Source organism: Brienomyrus brachyistius, chromosome 1, assembly GCF_023856365.1.
Source record: "Brienomyrus brachyistius isolate T26 chromosome 1, BBRACH_0.4, whole genome shotgun sequence".
Taxonomy (NCBI): Eukaryota; Metazoa; Chordata; class Actinopteri; order Osteoglossiformes; family Mormyridae; genus Brienomyrus; species Brienomyrus brachyistius.
Genome location: NC_064533.1, coordinates 30,995,702 through 31,015,040, shown reverse-complemented (window position 1 = coordinate 31,015,040; position 19,339 = coordinate 30,995,702). Strand labels below are relative to the sequence as shown.

Below are 19,339 nucleotides of genomic sequence, written 5' to 3'. Positions count from 1 at the left end.
ATTTAAAGTGCAGCCAAAACTGATTGAAGAGTCTGATGAAAATTTCATCATGTGTTCAGTGGCACTTGTATCGTGCTTTCGTGCATTTTGATGCTCCAGCGATCCTGTGTAATTTAGCAATGTGCTAAATCCGTTACCCACACAAACATACCGTGCTTATGGATATTTTCTCAAGTGATTTGGAAATATAGAATACAAGCAGTCCCTGGGTCAAGCATGTCTGAATTAGAAACGACACACTTTTTTAACAGACTGCCATCGAGCCTGTTATTTTAAACATTTGGGTTGAATAATAACGATTGTTGACAGCCAGTGATGGCCTTAGTTTTCAGCTAGGTAATCCAGTGAGTACTAATTGAACTAGACCAATACGGGTTTAAAGTATCTCTCAGCTCTTCTCAAACACAGCTTTGGCAGAGCAGTTCACAATTTAATCCTCATTTATGTACATCCTGCCTTCACCTTGTGTAGTTAAGGTTAAGACATGTGACAGGCCACGTCATGTGAGATACCACGGACGAGCAGCAGAGCCAGTTCTGCTTCTCCCTTAGCACTCCTGCTCAGAAATGGCCAAAACCCTGCATGTGGAGGTTGACACCAGCTCCGAACAATTAGGAAAGCTATCAGGGCCTGTTGGCATAGCCTTTGTACTGTCACACCACTATAACTCTGCTATTAATTACTTGATTATGCTGAAGACGCACAGAGAATTGCATGCAAATGCTGGCAGCATTGTCCTTAATCAAGGACTCTCGACTGTAATAGGATCTGCCTTTAACGATGATGCAGTAAAAGTGGTAATGATTGCATTCACTTATAAAAATGGATTATTTTTAAAAATTGATTTTTCTTTCTCGCGGGAAGGCTAATACATTTTTGTTTTTCCAGAGCTCCCTTATGGCTGGGAGAAAATTGATGACCCCATTTATGGCAGCTACTATGTTGAGTAAGTATCGTGTTCCTTCATAATGCTTTAATGCATCTCTGCCTGCTTCACAATATGCATCCGTACTCACCTTCCTGCATGTCCCTGTCAGTCAGCGCATAGCCGGCTCGTCCTTTGTGCGTGCTTGACATACTGCCACTCTTAAAATTCTGCCATAAGGTGGTGCTGGGCCCTGATTTATGCTTAATTGCACAGAAATCCAATATGGAAGCCAGGTGCACAGGCTGGTCACGATTGGATGTTATTCCTGCTCTCTGCCCTTTCTGCAGCCATATAAACCGTAGGACGCAGTTTGAAAACCCAGTGTTGGAGGCCAAGCAGCGACTCCAGCAGCAGCAAATCCATGGTCAAGGTCTGTCTTCACTGCCCCTTCCCGCTCCTTTAAGAGGTGAGCCTCCAGTCACTCATTCATACAGTAGATGTTGGTTTTTGGTCTCCATGGCAACAGAGCATGTGTTTCACCGCTAACAGAGTTAATGTAGCAGATTCTACTACCGATATAGTACGCTGTGTTCTATTTAGTTCAGCTTTTCAGCCATCATACAATGGATCCTACCTAGCCACTAGTCTGTATTAGGGAGCTTGTAATGTACGTTAAGCACCTCATCTGAAAGGGGAATTCTCCACTCTAGACAAGCCCCCTAGTGTAATGGAGGGATTATTACAGGCACCCTTTCCACGCTCCCAACAGCATCCCCTCCTCCAGGCTACTGGCTGATTCAGCAGCATTTCAGCTACAGTCGGGGAAGCATGGCTGGGAGACATTCTTGCCCAGTTGATACACTCTTATTCCATTCCCCGGGGATGAGGCTGGTTCCGTTCTCAGGATTAACAGTACCTCTCCATGTGGCCCTCTCATTGCCCCAGAGAAGCCCCCCTTCACACGGGACCCCGCCCAGCTGAAGGGCACCTTCCTGTCCACCACCCTGTCCAAGAGTAACATGGGCTTCGGCTTCACCATCATCGGGGGGGACGAACCCGACGAGTTCCTGCAGGTGAAGAGTGTCATCCCAGAAGGACCTGCCGCTCAGGACGGGAAGATGGACACAGGTATGCTGTGATGCCCACTCAGGCGCAGTCAACCCTGTGTAAGACAGACACAGGCGATGTGCTCACTTTCTCCAGGCAAGAAAATAATTTGCCGGTACTTTGTAGAATCTATGCCCAGATGCATGGGTGTAAATTATGGGGGGAGGGGGGATTGTAACCCCCACTATAAATGAAAACCAGCCAATGCAACCTGCTGGTCCCCCTTAAATGGGTGGAGACCTCAACACCAAGATGGAAAGGTGTTTTCATTTAGACTCAATCATCAATCATTCAATACTCAGTAATGCCTGTCAGTCATGTACATCTCAAACACCCTGTATCTGTGGATCACTGTCTAAAGAGTATGTCTAGAGTATATCTGTCACATGCTATCAGAGTATATATATGTATGTAATCTGTATATACAGACTTGTTTTTGACAGATATCTAAGCACAAAGAGTCTGCAGAATATGTACATTAAAGAACTGCAGGTGAAATGCGATGCTTATCCTGGACAAGATGCCCGTCTCTTTTAGGGCCCCAAAGGCAGTTTAAAGACCCACGTTTGCATAAATGCAGGTCTTTGGACTGCGGAGGGAAGCCCTCACAATGCAAGGAGAACATACAAGCCCCCCCTCCCACACACAAACACACACACACTGAGCAGGTACCAGTGTCCATGGAGGCCTGAGGCCACGCTGAGTCACCCGTGCTGCCCGGCTGTGATCCAGATGCCATAAGGTCAAAGAAATGTCAATGTTCATTTGTTAGTGCTACAAACTGAGCACATGCCATCCAGGGAAACACCCCAGCCGTGTGCCGTAAGCTGTCTGGGACAGACTTCATGTCCCCTCGCTCCCGTCAACCTTCACCCGGCCCTGTGACACCACAAATTCAGGAGTGGTTAAAAGATTTCACTCCATTTTTACCCTTAATGCTGCTGTCTGCTGCCTGCGATACATAGCGGCTATTAACACTGTAAGATGCAGCACTTTGTCAGGTCTGTTTTGTTGTCATGGTTTTGCTTCCTTGCGCTCAGTGCATTTGTACCATGGCTCCTGCTGATCATGTCCATGCAGTCCACTGCCCACGCTCGGCCTTCGCCCCCCACGTCTCATTGGTGAAAAGTCCCCGGGTCTCCTGCCCTGACCTCCCACCGAGCTTTGCTCCCCCCCCCCACGCGATCGGATCTCCCGCTTGAGCAGGCCCGCCAGCCAGAAAGAGCGTGAAACAGGCAATTCAAAGCTGATTATTTAAATTGCGCATTGAACACGGCCAGGAACACGCCACTGATCTGCAGCGGCCGTTGCCTGCAGCGTTTTTACGTCAAACTGTTATTTGTAATTCCTGCTTCGGTGTGGGTTCTGCAGAAGGAATCGCAGCATGTCAGACTTGGAGAGACAGCTGTGCGCAGCTCTCAAAGCAGAAGATTTGCGATATCTCTGCAGCTTCTGAGTCGGGGTGAATCAACCTGGTCACCTCAAACCTTCCTTCAGAGAGCCAGTCTAGGCTTTGTAGCTTTATCATGACAGCATGACACCATGTTTTTGCTGCTGTATTTGTGAACCCTTTCTTACATTATCAGTACCTGGTTGACTCCTCAGCATGTATTCTTTATCCTCATTGTATGGTTAAAGTTAAGCCTTTTTTTATAGGACTGAGGCAGATAGTCACTGTTTCGTATTAATAGTTTTTTTGCGGTCTAAAGCAGGGGTAGGCAGCCCTGATCCAGGATCAGGGTTGCCTGCCCCTATGGCCTGTACTACGAAGCGGGGTTACTGGCTTATTGGGGTAACTTGTCGGATTTAAGGTATCACTGTTTAAATGAACGTCATATTCGTTCACTTACATTTTGCCCAGACTACCTTAAATCGACAAGTTACCCCGATAAGCCAGTAACCCCGCTTCGTAGTACAGGCCCCTGGTCTAAAGATAAGTGCAGGCCAGCATTCGTTATTGTTGGTGCATAATCCATATTTTACCAGATACTATTTGACATTAGTCCAACTTACCTCGTCATCAATATTCTGTGAAGAATATTAGTGAAATTTGCAAGGCAACTTTTAAAAGAGAACGATTGTTTAAATGCTGAATAATTACGGTGTCTTTCAGAGATAGGGAGTGTCTATGAATGTGTGTTTTAGGGACGTTGATTAAAAGGCTGTGTAGTCTTGTGGTTTTAGCAGATGATCCTGGGAAATGCCAGGTCACTGCTCAAGCTGCACACAGATGTATTTTGACACAAGAACAAGACAAACGTTTGCGGTGCTTCTCGAGATGAGTTATGGCTCCTCGATTCTCAGTTGTGACAAACAGAACTGCTGTCAAGCCCTACAGCTCCTCAGACGTCGAGAGACGTGAGGGAATATTCTGACCCTTCGGTCTGAATGGTGTCTACTCAAAGCAGCTGGGCGAGAGGCAGGGACGGATTATGGGTTGTGTGGGCCCCTGGGCAAAACGTTCGCGAGGGCCCCCCCCCCCACCAACAGCACCACAACCACCACAATTCAAGGGCCCTGGGCAGCCAAACGCCCTCCCTACAGGGTCAGGGGCCCTTGTAGGCAGAGGATCAAAGAATGTAGGCCCTCTAAAATAGACAAACGAAAATACATTGTTTATAAGCATTGCAAATTGTTTTGGGCTAGGGGCCCCACGGGCCCCCCGCACCCCAAGGGCCCCTGGGCAGCGGCCCTGCTGGCCCGGTCCGTAATCCGTCCCTGGCGAGAGGGTCAGAGGTGACGTTCTACCTGCCTCCACTTCGGCTCAATATTGATAATCTGCTGAATGCCATGAAATCCACTAGCTCCACTGGCTTCCAAGGGAAAATAATATTTTTGTCTTTAACAGCCACACATACAGCTCTCAGCTTAATTGTAAATGCTTTTGTAAGATGTGAAGAGCTCAGACCAGAAGCATACGTATCGGCGTGTAACTTCGTATCTATATTTACCGACATCTACTTAAGTCAGGCACATTCAAACGTCACCTGTAAGGAAAGATAAGGTGATCGCTCCTTTTTCTTCCCTAGGTGATGTAATTGTCTACATCAATGATGTCTGTGTCCTGGGGACCACCCACGCCGATGTGGTGAAGCTCTTCCAGTCGGTGCCGATCGGACAGAGCGTGAGCCTGGTGCTGTGCCGTGGATACCCCCTGCCCTATGACCCAGAAGACCCCGCAGGGAGTGTGATGCCTCCCATGGGACTCATGGTCAATGGCAGAAGTAACTACGACAGCTACATGGAGTATTTGTCCCGGACCGCCCGGATCATGCATGGGCATGGTGAGCACCCCCTGCCCCAGCTTGGTGAACAGCCGGGCCCTCACGGCGACAACGTCTCCATGGCGTCTTCAGGCGTGGCACCGGCAGAGCTGTTAACGGTCTCCATGGTGAAGGGAGATGGAGGCTTTGGGTTCACCCTGGTGGACAGCAGTGCGGGCCAGCGGGTGGAGCGAGTCCTGGAGCCGCAGGGCTGCCCGGGGCTGGTGGAGGGGGACCTCCTCCTAGAGATCAACCAGCAGAGTGTGCAGGGGCTCAATCACACCCAGGTGGTGGATCTGCTGAAGGAGTGCACCGTGGGAGCGGAGGCCACCATCGTCATCCAGAGGGGCGGAACAGGTCAGGGGGCATATGGGTGCCGCTCATTCTACCATCCCGCCTCAGTGGCAAGCTTGTTAACGCTCAATGAGACTCTAGCTACCTACCCCCCTACAGTCCAAGAAATGGGCCATATGGTGACTTATTTGTGTATGTGTTTGCCAGCCTTTCAGTCTTGGTGGTTAGACATTTTGAGAAGAGATACTTTTGAAAATGTTCCATTCCACACAAGCACCTTTTTAAGCTTGATTTTCTTAAAAAAAAAGATGGCTATTATTTATCAGTTTATCGAACAGTGTTCAAATATTAATGTGACAGTCGACGTCCTCGCAATACAAATGCAAGTGTTTTTGGTTTTTGTGTGTGTGTGTGTGTGTGTTTGGATCATGTATATATTACATTGTGGGGACCAAATGCCCCCACAAAGTGATAAAAACCTGTTATTTTGATGTTATGGGGACCATTATTTTCGGTCCTCACAAGGGGAAACTCAGTTTTACATTAATCTGTGATTGTAGTCAAAAAACTATAAAAATGTACCTGGAAGTGAGGGAAACCAGCCAAACTCTAAGTGTCTGGTGGAGTCAAGGCTTCTGGTCCTTGTATTTCTACATGATCTCTGTGCAGCCAGATTTACGAAGCCTGTGAGAGCCCACCATGTCAGTGACATAATCCTTTGCATTTTAAGCAAGACTTTGATTGCCTCCAACCTCTGTTGGTTCCATTAGTCTTCCGCCCAAGAAATTAATCTTATGACTCTTCTGGGAGAGGTTCTGCAGATTCTGGTAGTTGAAATGGGCTCGGTTCCCGGTGGGGTCAGCCCCGTTAACACTCACAGTGGCATCAGCTTCTAGCAAATGCAAGCAAAATCTGAGAGCCAATTTGCATTTTGTGTTCTCCGCACAGCGCTGGCAAATGATTTTTATTTTATGTGTATATTTTCTTGAATTTTGCCTGACTAGTCTACTTTTAGCTATAGTTGTAAATACAATGTGTTTTAATCATAACCTTCTTTAAACAGCCATTGATCTTTGCCACATGATGGTAGTATATTCCAGTAAATATAAATCCGTTCCTTGCCCGTAACCATGCCATGTGAGGAATGAAAGTGAGCCATCATCCTGTCCCACTTTGTGCGGAGTATGACGCAGGAGACTTACTGTATGGGATCCCAATCCATCATGGGACGAACTGGCACATGCAACCAAATTTTGAGAAGTGAATTTAATGACTTCAAGGGAAAGCTGGAGTACAGCTGGATAAATGGATAAAAGCATCAAATAAGAACCTTGGCAGCCTTACCTGGAGGTGAGGGTAGTAGCTGCTGAATCTGTCGTTCGGTGATGGCCTCCGCACGCACGCCTCTGTAGGCTGCTTTCACAGGTGCTGCCTTGGTTACCTGTCACCAGCCTTCTGGCAACTCAATTAGCCAGTCCTCTGTGAAGCGCATGCAGCGCCATCTCCTGGTTCAGCTCCGCTACAGCAGGTTCATTTAAAGAAAGGTTACCTAGTCTCCATGACAACGCTTCCTGTAACATAGATATGAGTCAGTTATGCTTTAATTTCCAAGTTTAAATCTTCAGATCCTGAATAATTTTGGCTATATACTATAAGCATTATTACGTTTATTATTGTTGTTGATAATAATTATGTCTTCATGAACACGTATTTATGGCAGACGTGGCTTAAACACTCACATACCTTACAATTGAACTGCTTGCCCATTTATTTATATATTTCAACTTGAATCACTAAATATCTGCTCAAATATACTGCGGTTTCAGTTCGATCTAGATGCCTGAGTTTCATCCTGAAAGTACGATGGGCAATTTAGAGATGGATGCCCTATACCTGCCTTCAATTTTAAGATTCAAGAAGTTTATTTGTCACATGCACTGTCATACACGTACAACATGCAGTGAAATCTAACCCTGAATCACTTCCAAGATTAAATAAAAACAGATAACTAAAAAACTAAAAATATAACAGCTTAAATATAACAGATAAATAACAAATAAGCAATATGTACTTCAAATAAACAATATGTACTTCAAATAAACAATATGTACTTCAAAACCTGCATGCTTCTGGGGAGGTGGTGGAAACACATCCAGCAAGGGGAGAGCATGCAGAATAGATGCAGAGAGCAGGGCGGGATCTAGTCCCCGAGGAGTGAGCTAACAGCGCTAGTCACCGAGCCGTGGTGCTACCCGGGGGGGGGGCTTCTGCTGACCAGAACAAACTCATTTACATCAAAGGAGGACATCGAACTAGTGCCCAGTGCTGCCGCTGTACCCAGCACTGCACGAAACGATCCACGGCGTATATAATTAGCCCAGATAGATAGCACAGAAACATTCTTTAGTTGGGCTACAGATTATTCTGTTTATTTGGTTTATTCTGGTGGAATTTTCCATTCACTCTGACGTACCAGTAAGAGCTGAGCTACATGGTTATAACGTTAGCATGTGGCTTTGTGAATGATTACAGTCTGATGGTCGCGTATTGTTGGCGTCCTTTATCAAAATAAGCAAATGTGATTGTATAAAATAAACCACACAGACAATGATTCAAATGCTCTGCTCAGGCATTTCAGATAGCAGTAACACTATCATTTTTCAATCATAAAACTGAATAGTATATGTTCTCTGAAGAACATGTCAACATTATTGGCACCCCTAAAACATGTTTATACCAATATTGTAAAAGCAATATTGGTATAAAGCAAGACTGTGACTCATTATACTGGTTGGTTGAAATGAAATCTTCGTCTTGATTTGTACTTTTGAACCAGAACTTTAAACACCAGCCAAATGGTGTCTGTCATGTTATGAGCTCTTTTTGAGCTCCTTTCAGTCTCCAGCAGCTATATTGCTGCCTCTCACCAGCTTTTTGGTCCCTGTGCCCCTGGGTCCCTGTACCCGTCCTATCTCTATCCCCTGGGTCCCTGTGCCCGCCCTATCTCTATCCTCTGGGTCCCTGTGCCCAGCCCATCTCTATCCCCTGGGTCCCTGTACCCGCCCTATCTCTATCCCCTTGGTCCCTGTACACGCCCTATCTCTATCCTCTGGGTCCCTGTGCCCAGCCTATCTCTATCCCCTGGGTCCCTGTACCGGCCCTATCTCTATCCTCTGGGTCCCTGTGCCCAGCCTATCTCTATCCCCTGGGTCCCTGTGCCCAGCCTATCTCTATCCCCTGGGTCCCTGTGCCCAGCCTATCTCTATCCCCTGGGTCCCTGTGCCCAGCCTATCTCTATCCCCTGGGTCCCTGCGCCCAGCCTATCTCTATCCCCTGGGTCCCTGTGCCCAGCCTATCTCTATCCCCTGGGTCCCTGTACCCACCCTATCTCTATCCCCTGGGTCCCTGTGCCCGCCCTATCTCTATCCTCTGGGTCCCTGTACCCACCCTATCTCTATCCTCTGGGTCCTTGTGCCCGCCCTATCTCTATCCTCTGGGTCCCTGTGCCCGCCCTATCTCTATCCCCTGGGTCCCTGTGCCCGCCCTATCTCTATCCCCTGGGTCCCTGTACCCACCCTATCTCTATCCCCTGGGTCCCTGTGCCCGCCCCATCTCTATCCTCTGGGTCCTTGTACCCGCCCTATCTCTATCCTCTGGGTCCCTGTGCCCGCCCTATCTCTATCCCCTGGGTCCCTGTGCCCGCCCTATCTCTATCCCCTGGGTCCCTGTGCCCGCCCCATCTATATCCCCTGGGTCCCTGTGCCCGCCTATCTCTATCCTCTGGGTCCTTGTACCCGCCCTATCTCTATCCCCTGGGTCCCTGTGCCCGCCGTATCTCTATCCCCTGGGTCCCTGTGCCCGCCCCATCTCTATGCCCATTGAACTGCAGGGATGTTGCCAGATGCCGTCAGCTTGGTTGGTCCGAGCTGCCCGGTGACAGCTCCAGAAAAGTTGGCAGTGGGATTCCTATTCTTCTGTCTGTGTAGACATGAGAAGTCAGCTGTGTTAGGCTCTGGCAGAAACAGGGAAAAGTGAGCCGATGCACTTCCACCATGAATGCGGATGAGAGTGCAGGATTGTGAGAGAATGAATGGAAAGTAGCATGTCGGGCTGTGCCTGGTTAGTGTGCGATAGCTAGTCTGCAAATATATCTACAGTAATATTTGTCTAACAGCCACTTTTGTCCAGTGTGACGTACAAGCAAGGCAGATAGTACACAACGAACATACAGCTCACAAGGAGAGCTAGGCTGAACTTCCAGTGAATGACAAGTGCAAGTTAGCATCAGAGCACTAGCTATAGAATGTACTAGAAACATAGCAAGAACCTTAAAAGAGGCCTGTTCAGTCCAGGAGCTATAGAGTAGCATTCAAACATTTGGGGAAATGTTCACTTATATAAATTAATGCTTTACTTCACCAAGGTACCCTTGGATTTGTTAGACACTGTAATACATTGACAATGTCATAACATTTTTATTTCATATACCTTTCAAAAAGTTTACCTTCATCAAAGAATGCTCAGTTTGCAGCAGTTACTGCTGATCAATTTAATGCTACATTTGTGATTAAAAATAAAAGTTTGCTATGAAAAATGTGAAAATCTTGGACTGATTCCAAACATTTCAGTGCTAGTGTACCAAGCCTGTTTTGCACAGTGTTGTGTGCTACCATTGTATTGAGTATTTCTTTATATTAGCAATTTTGCACTGTTTAAACCACTAAATGATCCTATGTTTTGTTTTTTCCTCAGTGCACTTGCAACTGTCTTTGGAGAGAAAAGTGCAAGCATTGTAAATGTATATATGAGCGCTGATAGTATTGAAAAACAGAGGTTCCCTCTATTTTCAAATTGCTTTACCCTTACGGGGTTTTGGGGACTGTATTTCCCTAGAAAAAGCAAACAGTATCTTCCGATTTTACTGACTCCATTACTACCTAGATAGAGAAGATAAGCCACAAATGTTTAATTGTAATTGAGTGATTGAGTGTCATTCAACAAAAGGTCACACATTGGGATTGCTTCATAAGTACAGGTTCTTTTACTCAGTGTTTACTTTGTAAATGAAACATCAGACCAATTTTATACAGGAATAGAAAAGTACACCAGTCTGTTTAGCATGGGGTGTTATGTGGCCGGTGGGTAAGGACACCTTACCCGTGATTGGAAGGTTGCTCTTTAAAATCCCATGGCTGCGTGAGTGATGTCACCATCGGGCCCCTGTGCGAGGCCCTTACCATAATTGCTCAAGGGACTGTCTGACCCTGCTCTCTCAAATGTACGTCACTTTGGATAAAAGCATCTGCTAAATAAATAGATGTAAATGTAATAAATTAGCATCATCACAAAATTAGATTTAATATTTATTCTGTGTGGCTTGGGGGATGGGGAGTCAAAATGAACTGAACTGACAGCCAAAATATAAAACTGGAAAGTGGTTTGTAACTAAAACACCACGAACTGAAAAGGATCCAGGATAAACCTGCAAACATGACCCCTTTGTATAAACAAGGTCCTTACCTCATTCTGTCACAGAGCTCTCTCTCTCTCTCTCTCTCTCTCTCTCTCTGTTTTCTGTTTCCTGCTCTCTCAGTCGCTCCCTCTGTCTCTTTCTCTCCCCCCCCGACTAGGCACAGCTGCCCTATCCTGTATATCCCCAAATCGTTCTTTGGCCAAATAAAGGCCAGTCGGGCATCATTAATAGGGGGAAGAGCTGCATCAGGCTGGGGATTGATTGTGATGGTGATGGGAAATTGCTTGTTTCCATCCCCGTAGCATTTTTTTTGGATTCATTGGCTTATATCTGTTTGAGTTTGGATTCGCTTAAAAGATACTGTGAAACATAATAGCTGTTTGATGAAAATATGATGAAAACAAATACAGTTCGATGATTTATGAGTGGAGGTACCAAGCAGTGTTAGCTTCACAATGATATTCCTCATAAATTCTGTATATTCGCCATGTCTAAGGTCATTTCCGTATGACCAGATTCAACGGAAGGTTAAAAGTGTGACAATGGATTTCCCTTGGCTAACATAAGTCCCATGAAAAATATATTCTAGTTCAGTTCCTCCACAATCTGTGCCCAGCTTTGTTTCCTTGCGCCCTGTGACGTCTCCAGTATTCCCCTTTGGTCCCATCCTTTGTTCAACCATTTCCAAAAAAGTTGGGATACTGTGTAAAATGTAAATAAAAGCAGAATGCAATGATTTACAAATCACATGAATCCGTATATAATAGAAAATAGAACAAAGACAACATATCAAATATTGAAACAGAAGTGTTATTGTTTATGACAAATATATCATCAATTTTAATTTGATGCCAGTAACACGTTTCAAAAAAGTTGGGACAGGGGTATGTTTAGCGCTGTGTTGCATCACATCTTCTTTTAACAGCACTCTGTAAACATTTGGGCACTAAGGAGACCAGTTTCTCGAGTTCTGAAAGTGGAATGTCCCATTCTTGCCCGATATTGAATTGGAACTGCTCAGCAATTTGGGGTTTTCTTTGTCGTAGTTTTCGTTTCATGATGTGCCAAATGTTTTCAGTGGGTGACTTGTCTAGAATGCAGGCAGGCCAGCCTAGCACCTGGACTCTTCCACTGCAGAGCCATGCTGTTGTAATATGCACAGAATGTGGTTTGGCATTGTCTTGCTGAAGTATACAAGGCCTTCTCTGGAAAATTCATTGTCTGGATGGCAGTACATGTTGCTCGAATACCTGCATATATCATTCTGCATTAATAGTGCCTTCCCAGATATGCAAGCTACCCAAACCATGAACATTAATGCACCCCCATATCATCACGGATGCTGACTTTTTGAACTGTCTTCTGAGGATAAGCTCGATGGTCCCTCTCCTCTTTTAATCCGGAGGACACAGCGTCCATGATTTCCAAAAAGAATTTGCAATTTTGATTCGTCAGACCACAGGACAGTTTTCCGTTTTGCCTCAGTCCATCTTAAATGAGCTTGGGCCCAGAGAAATTGGCTGCGTTTCTGGATCATGTTTAGATATTCTTTCCTCTTTGCATAGATTTTGTTGAAATTTGTAGAAATTTGTAGAAATGTAGAAATAGATTTGCATAGAAATTGTAGAGTTTCATCCTGCATTTGTGGATACAGCACTTAACCATGTTCACAAACAATGGTTCTCTGAAGTGTTCCTGAGCCCATGTGGTGATTTCACTATAGAATCGTGTTTGTTTTCAATGCAGTACTGCCTGAGGACCTGAAGATCTCTTCTATCCAATATTGGTTGTCAGCCTTGTCTCTTCCATATGGAGATTTGACCGGATTCTCTGAATCCTTTAATGATATTATCTACCATAGATGATGAAATTCTCAAATTCTTTACAGTATTAGGTTAGGGAATGTTATTCTTAAATTATTGCACTATTTGCCCATACAGCCATTCTCAGAGTGGTGAATCTCTCCCTAATCTTTACTTCACAGAGACTCTGCCTCTCTGGGAGACTCTTTTTATACCCAATCATCTTACTGACCTGCTGTCAATTAATCTAATTAGTTGTGAGATGTTCTACCAGGTGTATTGTTTTAGCATTACACAACTTTTCCAGTCTTTTGTTGCCCCTTTTACAACTGTTTTGAAATGTGTTGCTGGCATTAAATTCAAATGGAGCACATATTTGTCATAGAACGATAACATTTCTCAGTTTCAATATTTGATGTATTGTCTTTGTTTTGTTTTCAATTAAATAGGGGTTTATATGATTTGCAAATCATTGCATTCTGTTTTTAACTTACGTTTTACCCAGCGGCTCAACTTTTTTGGAAATGGGTTGTATTACCAAATAATGTTCTTTAGGATCTTATGGAATTATCAATGTATGTTCTTGCATTAGTTACTTTCTTTGAGTTTACATCTGTCTTTGTCTTAATTGACATATTCTTTTAACATATTATTTTTCATAAATGTTTTTTTTTTTTTACATTTGCAGGTCACTGTTCACCCTGGAAAACATCCAAACAGGTAAATTCTGCTCCAGTGCATTTGAGAACCCATGACATAACCTCAAACAGCATTAGAATTACGCTGTACATTTTCTAAGAACGGGATTCATCTGTATGAATGTTTATACTGAGCTCGAATGAGTAGGTTATCTAATTTCATGTTTTTATTAATTTCTTCTTGCAAACGTGCACATGCACTAGGAGATTGCGAGTGTGTGCGGGGCATGCAGTACAACCAGTCTAACCTCCTATTATTTTCTCACAGCATAGTAATGATGCTCTGACACCTGCTGTCTTACGTTCTTCCCCTAGCCATGCTCTTGTACATTTGATCTTCGATCAGCAATAAATGCCTTCTAACTGGAATGCAGTTTCTCTGACTGTGCAGGAGTGTTTCTCAAAGCCTGGTCTTCTGCCAGAATCACAAGACATAGATGGACAATGCCAGAGAACTTCCAAACGCCTTGACAAACACAGGAGAACAGTAGATACACACAGAACAGTTCTGGACAATATCCAAGGAGCAGTTGCAGGCATAATTGGCAGAGCCTTGAAAATGTCTCCATTTTGGTGTTTTGATTCTAGCTTTAAGGAGCCAAGATAATTATGTTACCCCCCCCCCCCCCTCTCTCTCTCTCTCTGTGAATCCTGGTATGAGATTACACTTGCATATGTGTGCGTGGGCATATGTACTGTACACATGCAACTAGTGGAAAGTAAGACAGCTGTGATTTGTGCTGGATGAATGTTATATGTAAAACTAGCACTATACCGGTAGAATAAGCACGTGAGCCGTTCTTCTGTTTGCAGGTAATGTCGCAGTGGGAACTGCAGGGGAGCCCCCAGACCAGCCTATCAGCTCCGGGCCTCCTGCACAGCACCGGCCGCCCTGCACCCCACCCCCAGGGGGGGTCTGTGCCAGACTCGGCTGACAGTATGGATTTGGGCATGCCTGACCCCTACGATCTATATGAGAAATCACGGGCTATCTACGAGAGTGGACGTAAGCAAGGCTACTCCAGTTATCTGCAAGAGCAGGGCTATCCAATATCTGTCAGTTCCTTGTATGAGTTTATCATACTGTTATATTATCTTATTATATTTTTTGGCCTTTGGCACATTACATGGTTTGAGCACTGGCACCACAGACACTTTTATATGTGGGCCAATAACTCAAAAACTATTTGATGGATCTTTCTCAACCATTACAGAGGCATTGTAGGGGGGAAGGAATGGAAGTTATTACATTTTGAAGCAGATCGCCCCAAAACTGAAGCAGCCCCACATAGTGATAGCCAAAAAAGTAGTTTCAGATATTTGATCTTGTTAGCAGGATAACTCAAAAAGTATTTCACAGGTCTTTTTCAACCTCTGCAGACATGATGTCTGATCAAATTTTGAGACAAATGATTAATTTGAAGCAGGGCCACATAGTTATATCAGAGAAATGGCTATTTCAGACATTTGATCTTGTCAACATGATAACTGAAAAATTATGTGTGTGTGTGTGAGAGAGATATTAACCAATTTTAAACCATGTCTTGGTTCAATTTGATTATATCCAGTTTTTCACCCACACTTTCACTTCTGCATTTTCAAAACAGGAGTTCAGTCATCAAGCAACATATAGTCATTTGTTGACAATATTTGTTGTTTTGTGGGCAAGAAATTGGTATACTGTAAGTAAAAGAGCTAAGAGATAAAAAATACTTTGATGTGTAAATAATGTTGTTAATTGTAGCTAATCCCACGAATATACTATAAATAATAATTTAATTTTTTTTCTTGTTTTTTTTTTTGTTTGTTTTTGCATCTGTCCTCAATTGCCCTGTATATCACAGGACATTTTGGTTATAGTGCAAAAGAGAAATTTAATATAAATATTTAAACATAGAAATAATATAAATTACATTTTCAAACAAGGTACTTAACATATAAAAGAATACTAGTAATCACCTACTTGCTGGGGGAAAATTCTATAAATTTAAGTGGGATATGCAATAAATGAATAAGTATACTTTCAGATGACACATTTATTAACTTTTACATTTTCATATGATCCATCCAGTCATAACAGAAACTGTATAAGTTGGTGAGTGAGGGATGAGTGTGGCTTAGATGGCTGGACCAAATGATAGGGTTCTCCAGGAAGTTCGATGCTGTCATTGTTGACAGCACCAAATTTAGTTGCATTGTATGGTGACTTCGGGTATTACTTCATCAAATATACATCATACTATCTATAAAAGTCTATCGACCATTCATCATGCTATTAACTAGAGCCACTAGACGTGAATACCGTATCATAATATAAGTGTGAGCCTATTATCAATAATGCTTTCTGTTAAACTAACCACAAGTTACATCCATCACACGCCCTGTGAGAGTAGATGTATCTGATATCCATTATGTCTGCACGTGGGTGTAATTAGCAGCCTTAATGCAACATTGATAGAGTGGTTTGTAAGACTGAAGACCATCAATCTACCTATGAGCATTGGTGTGGCTTAGCTTTGATCAGCATTAGTGGACTAAAATGCTGTGTTCACATTCTCCTTGTTAATTAAATATGTCCCCTTAGACCAACTTTCCTTTTTGGTCACAAGCTATTTCTTAAAGGAGGGCTAATGTTAACGTTATTGTGAAATAAACACGTACATTTAAAAGAAGTTTGTACTTTTGATGTAAAGTGAAAAGTGAACAGTCAGCTTCCTCAGAAGATGAGAAGATGAAAGGTGTTTTCCGCAGATCTCGAGGAGCCCAGACTAAGAGAGATATTATTACATAACATTTCCTGTGCTGCTTTGTGTTTGTGAATCCTCCAAATCCCTAGATCTGTAAGGTCATGGAGTTGCCTTTAATTATCCAGCTTTCTATAGCCTGGTCATAAGTCAGCTCCATAGTTACGGACCCCTGGTCACTCCTAAGTCCCCTGCAGTCAGATTCACACTTCTGCTTGTCTGCAGATTCCCACCCACCTCTCCTGAGACACTCGATTACTTTTAGGAGCACAGTAGCTCATTTCATCTCCCCAGACGGCCTCACACAGTGCTGAACGGAATCTCATCTTCAGATGGACTCATGCTTTCTGCTCTCGCGGTCTCAACCCACCCTAGGGCCTGATTATCAAGAGCTGGAAATCCACCTGCACAGAGAGGCGAACGGCTTTGGGTTTCGGATCCTGGGAGGAGACGAGGCGGTGCAGCCTGTGAGTCTGATATGGCTCCTGGGTGTGACAGAGAACACTCATTAATTTCTCATACTGAGAACTGAAGCCGGTGACAGACTCACCATTCAGTCACTCGCTGTGAACGAAAAGATGGCATTCACAGTCACACACTGGTCGCATTAACACCGAATGTATACAAATACAGGAGACATTGTAGTCATAGAAACAATGTAGTCATAGAAACTGACTTCTAATTCTCATAAATTAAAGCACTGATTAGTTGCACACTCATGTCCCATATCACTTTTATCCTGTATATGGCACTAACGGTATATCTTGACCCTTGAACTTTACACCCTCAGATTCTGATTGGAGCAGTCATTGAACAGAGCCCAGCAGAGCGGGATGGCCGGTTACGGCCAGGGGACGAGTTGGTGGCTGTGGACGGCGTGACGGTGGCTGGCAGAGCGCACAGACATGTCATTGACCTGATGCATGCAGCTGCCCGTAATGGAGAAGTCCGTCTCACTGTGAGGAGGAGAGTGCCGGGCACAGGTGGGTGAGGTGGCACTATCGTGTGAGCACACCTTTGCCGGGATAGTATGAGGTCCTAACTGTGAAAGGGAGAGTACCAGGCACAGGTGAGTGAGGTGGCACTATCGTGTGAGCACACCTTTGCCAGGATACTGTGAGATCCTGACTGTGAGAGGGAGAGTACCAGGCACAGGTGGGTGAGGTGGCACTATCGTGTGAGCACGCCTTTGCCGGGATACTGTGAGGTCCTGACTGTGAGTGGGACAGTGCCGGGCACAGGTGAGTGAGGTGGCACTATTGTGTGAGTGCACCTTTGCCGGGATACTGTGAGGTCCTGACTGTGAGTGGGAGAGCAGTGGGATTTAGATGGGGAGGGGAATACATTGTTGTCATTCTGACAGCATCTAGTTTATTTAGCAAACACTTGATGTGCAGCTGAGGAACAGAGGGCAGGGTCAGCCAGTGTCCCTGGAACAATTGGGTTGCTTATAATGTTATTCAATCTGACATGGGATTTGAACCCATGATATTTTCAGCAATACTGATCTGTATCCCAGTGAGCTGCACACTGACCGCATGTCCCAAGCTTCATGCATCTTCGACCTGCACACACCCCAAGCCAAAGGGTAACCCTCCCTTTTGTGACTCTTGGGCAAAGACCCATTTTCATTCCTCTGTTTATTTGCCTTTTCTGTTATCTGTAGTCTAATCCTGCATAAATCTATTGAATTCCATCCTCTCCCTCTCATCCACTCTATCAGACTATTTGTTCCCTACTTTAACTCGGATGTCCCAGGGTTACTCCATTCCCTTTATTATCAAGGTTTCCTTTGTCCAGGAAGTGTCAGGGTTAGCTCCTGTTGTCTCAGTCTTTTGAGTCCCTTCCCAGTTTCAGCAGCAGGTGTCCTGTCCTTCCTGTCAGTCTTTGTGTTTTCCCCTGCTTGAGCGTGCGGCTACCTGCAAATCCCTTTGTCGTATGTTTGAATCCCACCTCTATTTTTGTAGTTTTGTAGATTTTGTTCCCTTGTGTTTCAGTTGTATCAGTTTTCTAGTCCCTGTGTTTTGCTTTTTCTGCCCTTGTGCCCTTGATTGTGTTTTTCCCCGTCTGTCATTCCCAGTGTTAGATTCTGTTTCCTAGTTTAAGTTTCATGTTTTAGTTTATTAGTTTCACCTGTGGCCTGTTTTCCTTAGTCTCACCTGCCCTGTGTTAGTCTGGTTACCCTTCAGTATTTGAGTCCCTGCCTCAGTTCAGTCATTCAGTGGTTCGTTGTATGTATGATGTATGTTCCCCCCTGTTGCCATGACCCATTTGTAATTAGTCTTTGTTTATCCTCTTTTGCTTTTCACCCCTCTTGGTCCTTTTTGTTTTTTGTAGTGTTCCTAGTGTTGTTTTCTGTTTTTGTTAATAAGCCCTGTTTTGTCCTGTGAGCCACAAGTGGGTCGTCCACCTCCTTCCCAGCATGCACCATGCTACGCTGTCGCCCCGAATCTGCCCTGATTCACGACAAGAAGTGCCTGGTTCCGAAGGAATCACCGGTTTCACTTGGTACCCAGCAGGTGGTCCAAGCCACAATGAAGCTGCGTGTGTTTTTGCTGAGTTTTCATTCCTTTTCTGGTACAAATCGCATCTTCTCGTGGAGGGGAAGTCATGATGTGCACCAGCAGCAGAATAAAATGAATTGGGATGTGAATTTCACTGACAAACATAAACCAAATGATGAAATTTAAAAATATTCTAAATAAATATTCCATATTCTGTGGAGTTTTTGCCAGAGTAGGATTTTTTTAATTTGCTTTAGCCAGAATGTATATTTCTTTGTATTTTGGAGTTTTGAATTTGTATTCAAAAACTAATCATAAAACATTATTTAGGTAATACTTGACTGGATAGAAATAACATAGTATGCTATTATTTATGTATTAATTAACCACAAACTAAGTCTTAGTTAAATACTGATCTCATCTTAGTTCATTGTTAATGAATCATGATGCATATTTCATCCCAAGCAGTTATCGTATTTGTTATTATATCTGTTAATTATTTAAGCCCTTATGAACTACTGGAAATACGATATCCATCCATCCGTTTTCCAAACCGCTTATCCTACTGGGTTGCGGGGTATCCGGA

General features: G+C 44.2%; 1 protein-coding gene across 8 annotated transcripts in view; it reads left to right on the top strand.

The window, feature by feature from the left end:
• LOC125751800 (membrane-associated guanylate kinase, WW and PDZ domain-containing protein 2-like) overlaps positions 1 to 19,339 on the top strand; it is a 91,320-nt gene that overhangs the window by 59,456 nt on the left and 12,525 nt on the right. For all 8 annotated transcript variants that reach the window (XR_007400794.1, XR_007400795.1, XM_049031083.1 and 5 more), the window contains exons 7-14: positions 889 to 946; positions 1,216 to 1,334; positions 1,814 to 1,996; positions 5,005 to 5,595; positions 13,496 to 13,527; positions 14,319 to 14,511; positions 16,625 to 16,716; positions 17,040 to 17,232. Coding sequence is in view for 6 of the 8 variants with exons in the window: in XM_049031083.1 (XP_048887040.1) it covers positions 889 to 946; positions 1,216 to 1,334; positions 1,814 to 1,996; positions 5,005 to 5,595; positions 13,496 to 13,527; positions 14,319 to 14,511; positions 16,625 to 16,716; positions 17,040 to 17,232 (1,461 nt within the window). In the remaining 2 variants the exon portion in view is untranslated. The remainder of the gene's footprint in view (positions 1 to 888; positions 947 to 1,215; positions 1,335 to 1,813; positions 1,997 to 5,004; positions 5,596 to 13,495; positions 13,528 to 14,318; positions 14,512 to 16,624; positions 16,717 to 17,039; positions 17,233 to 19,339) is intronic.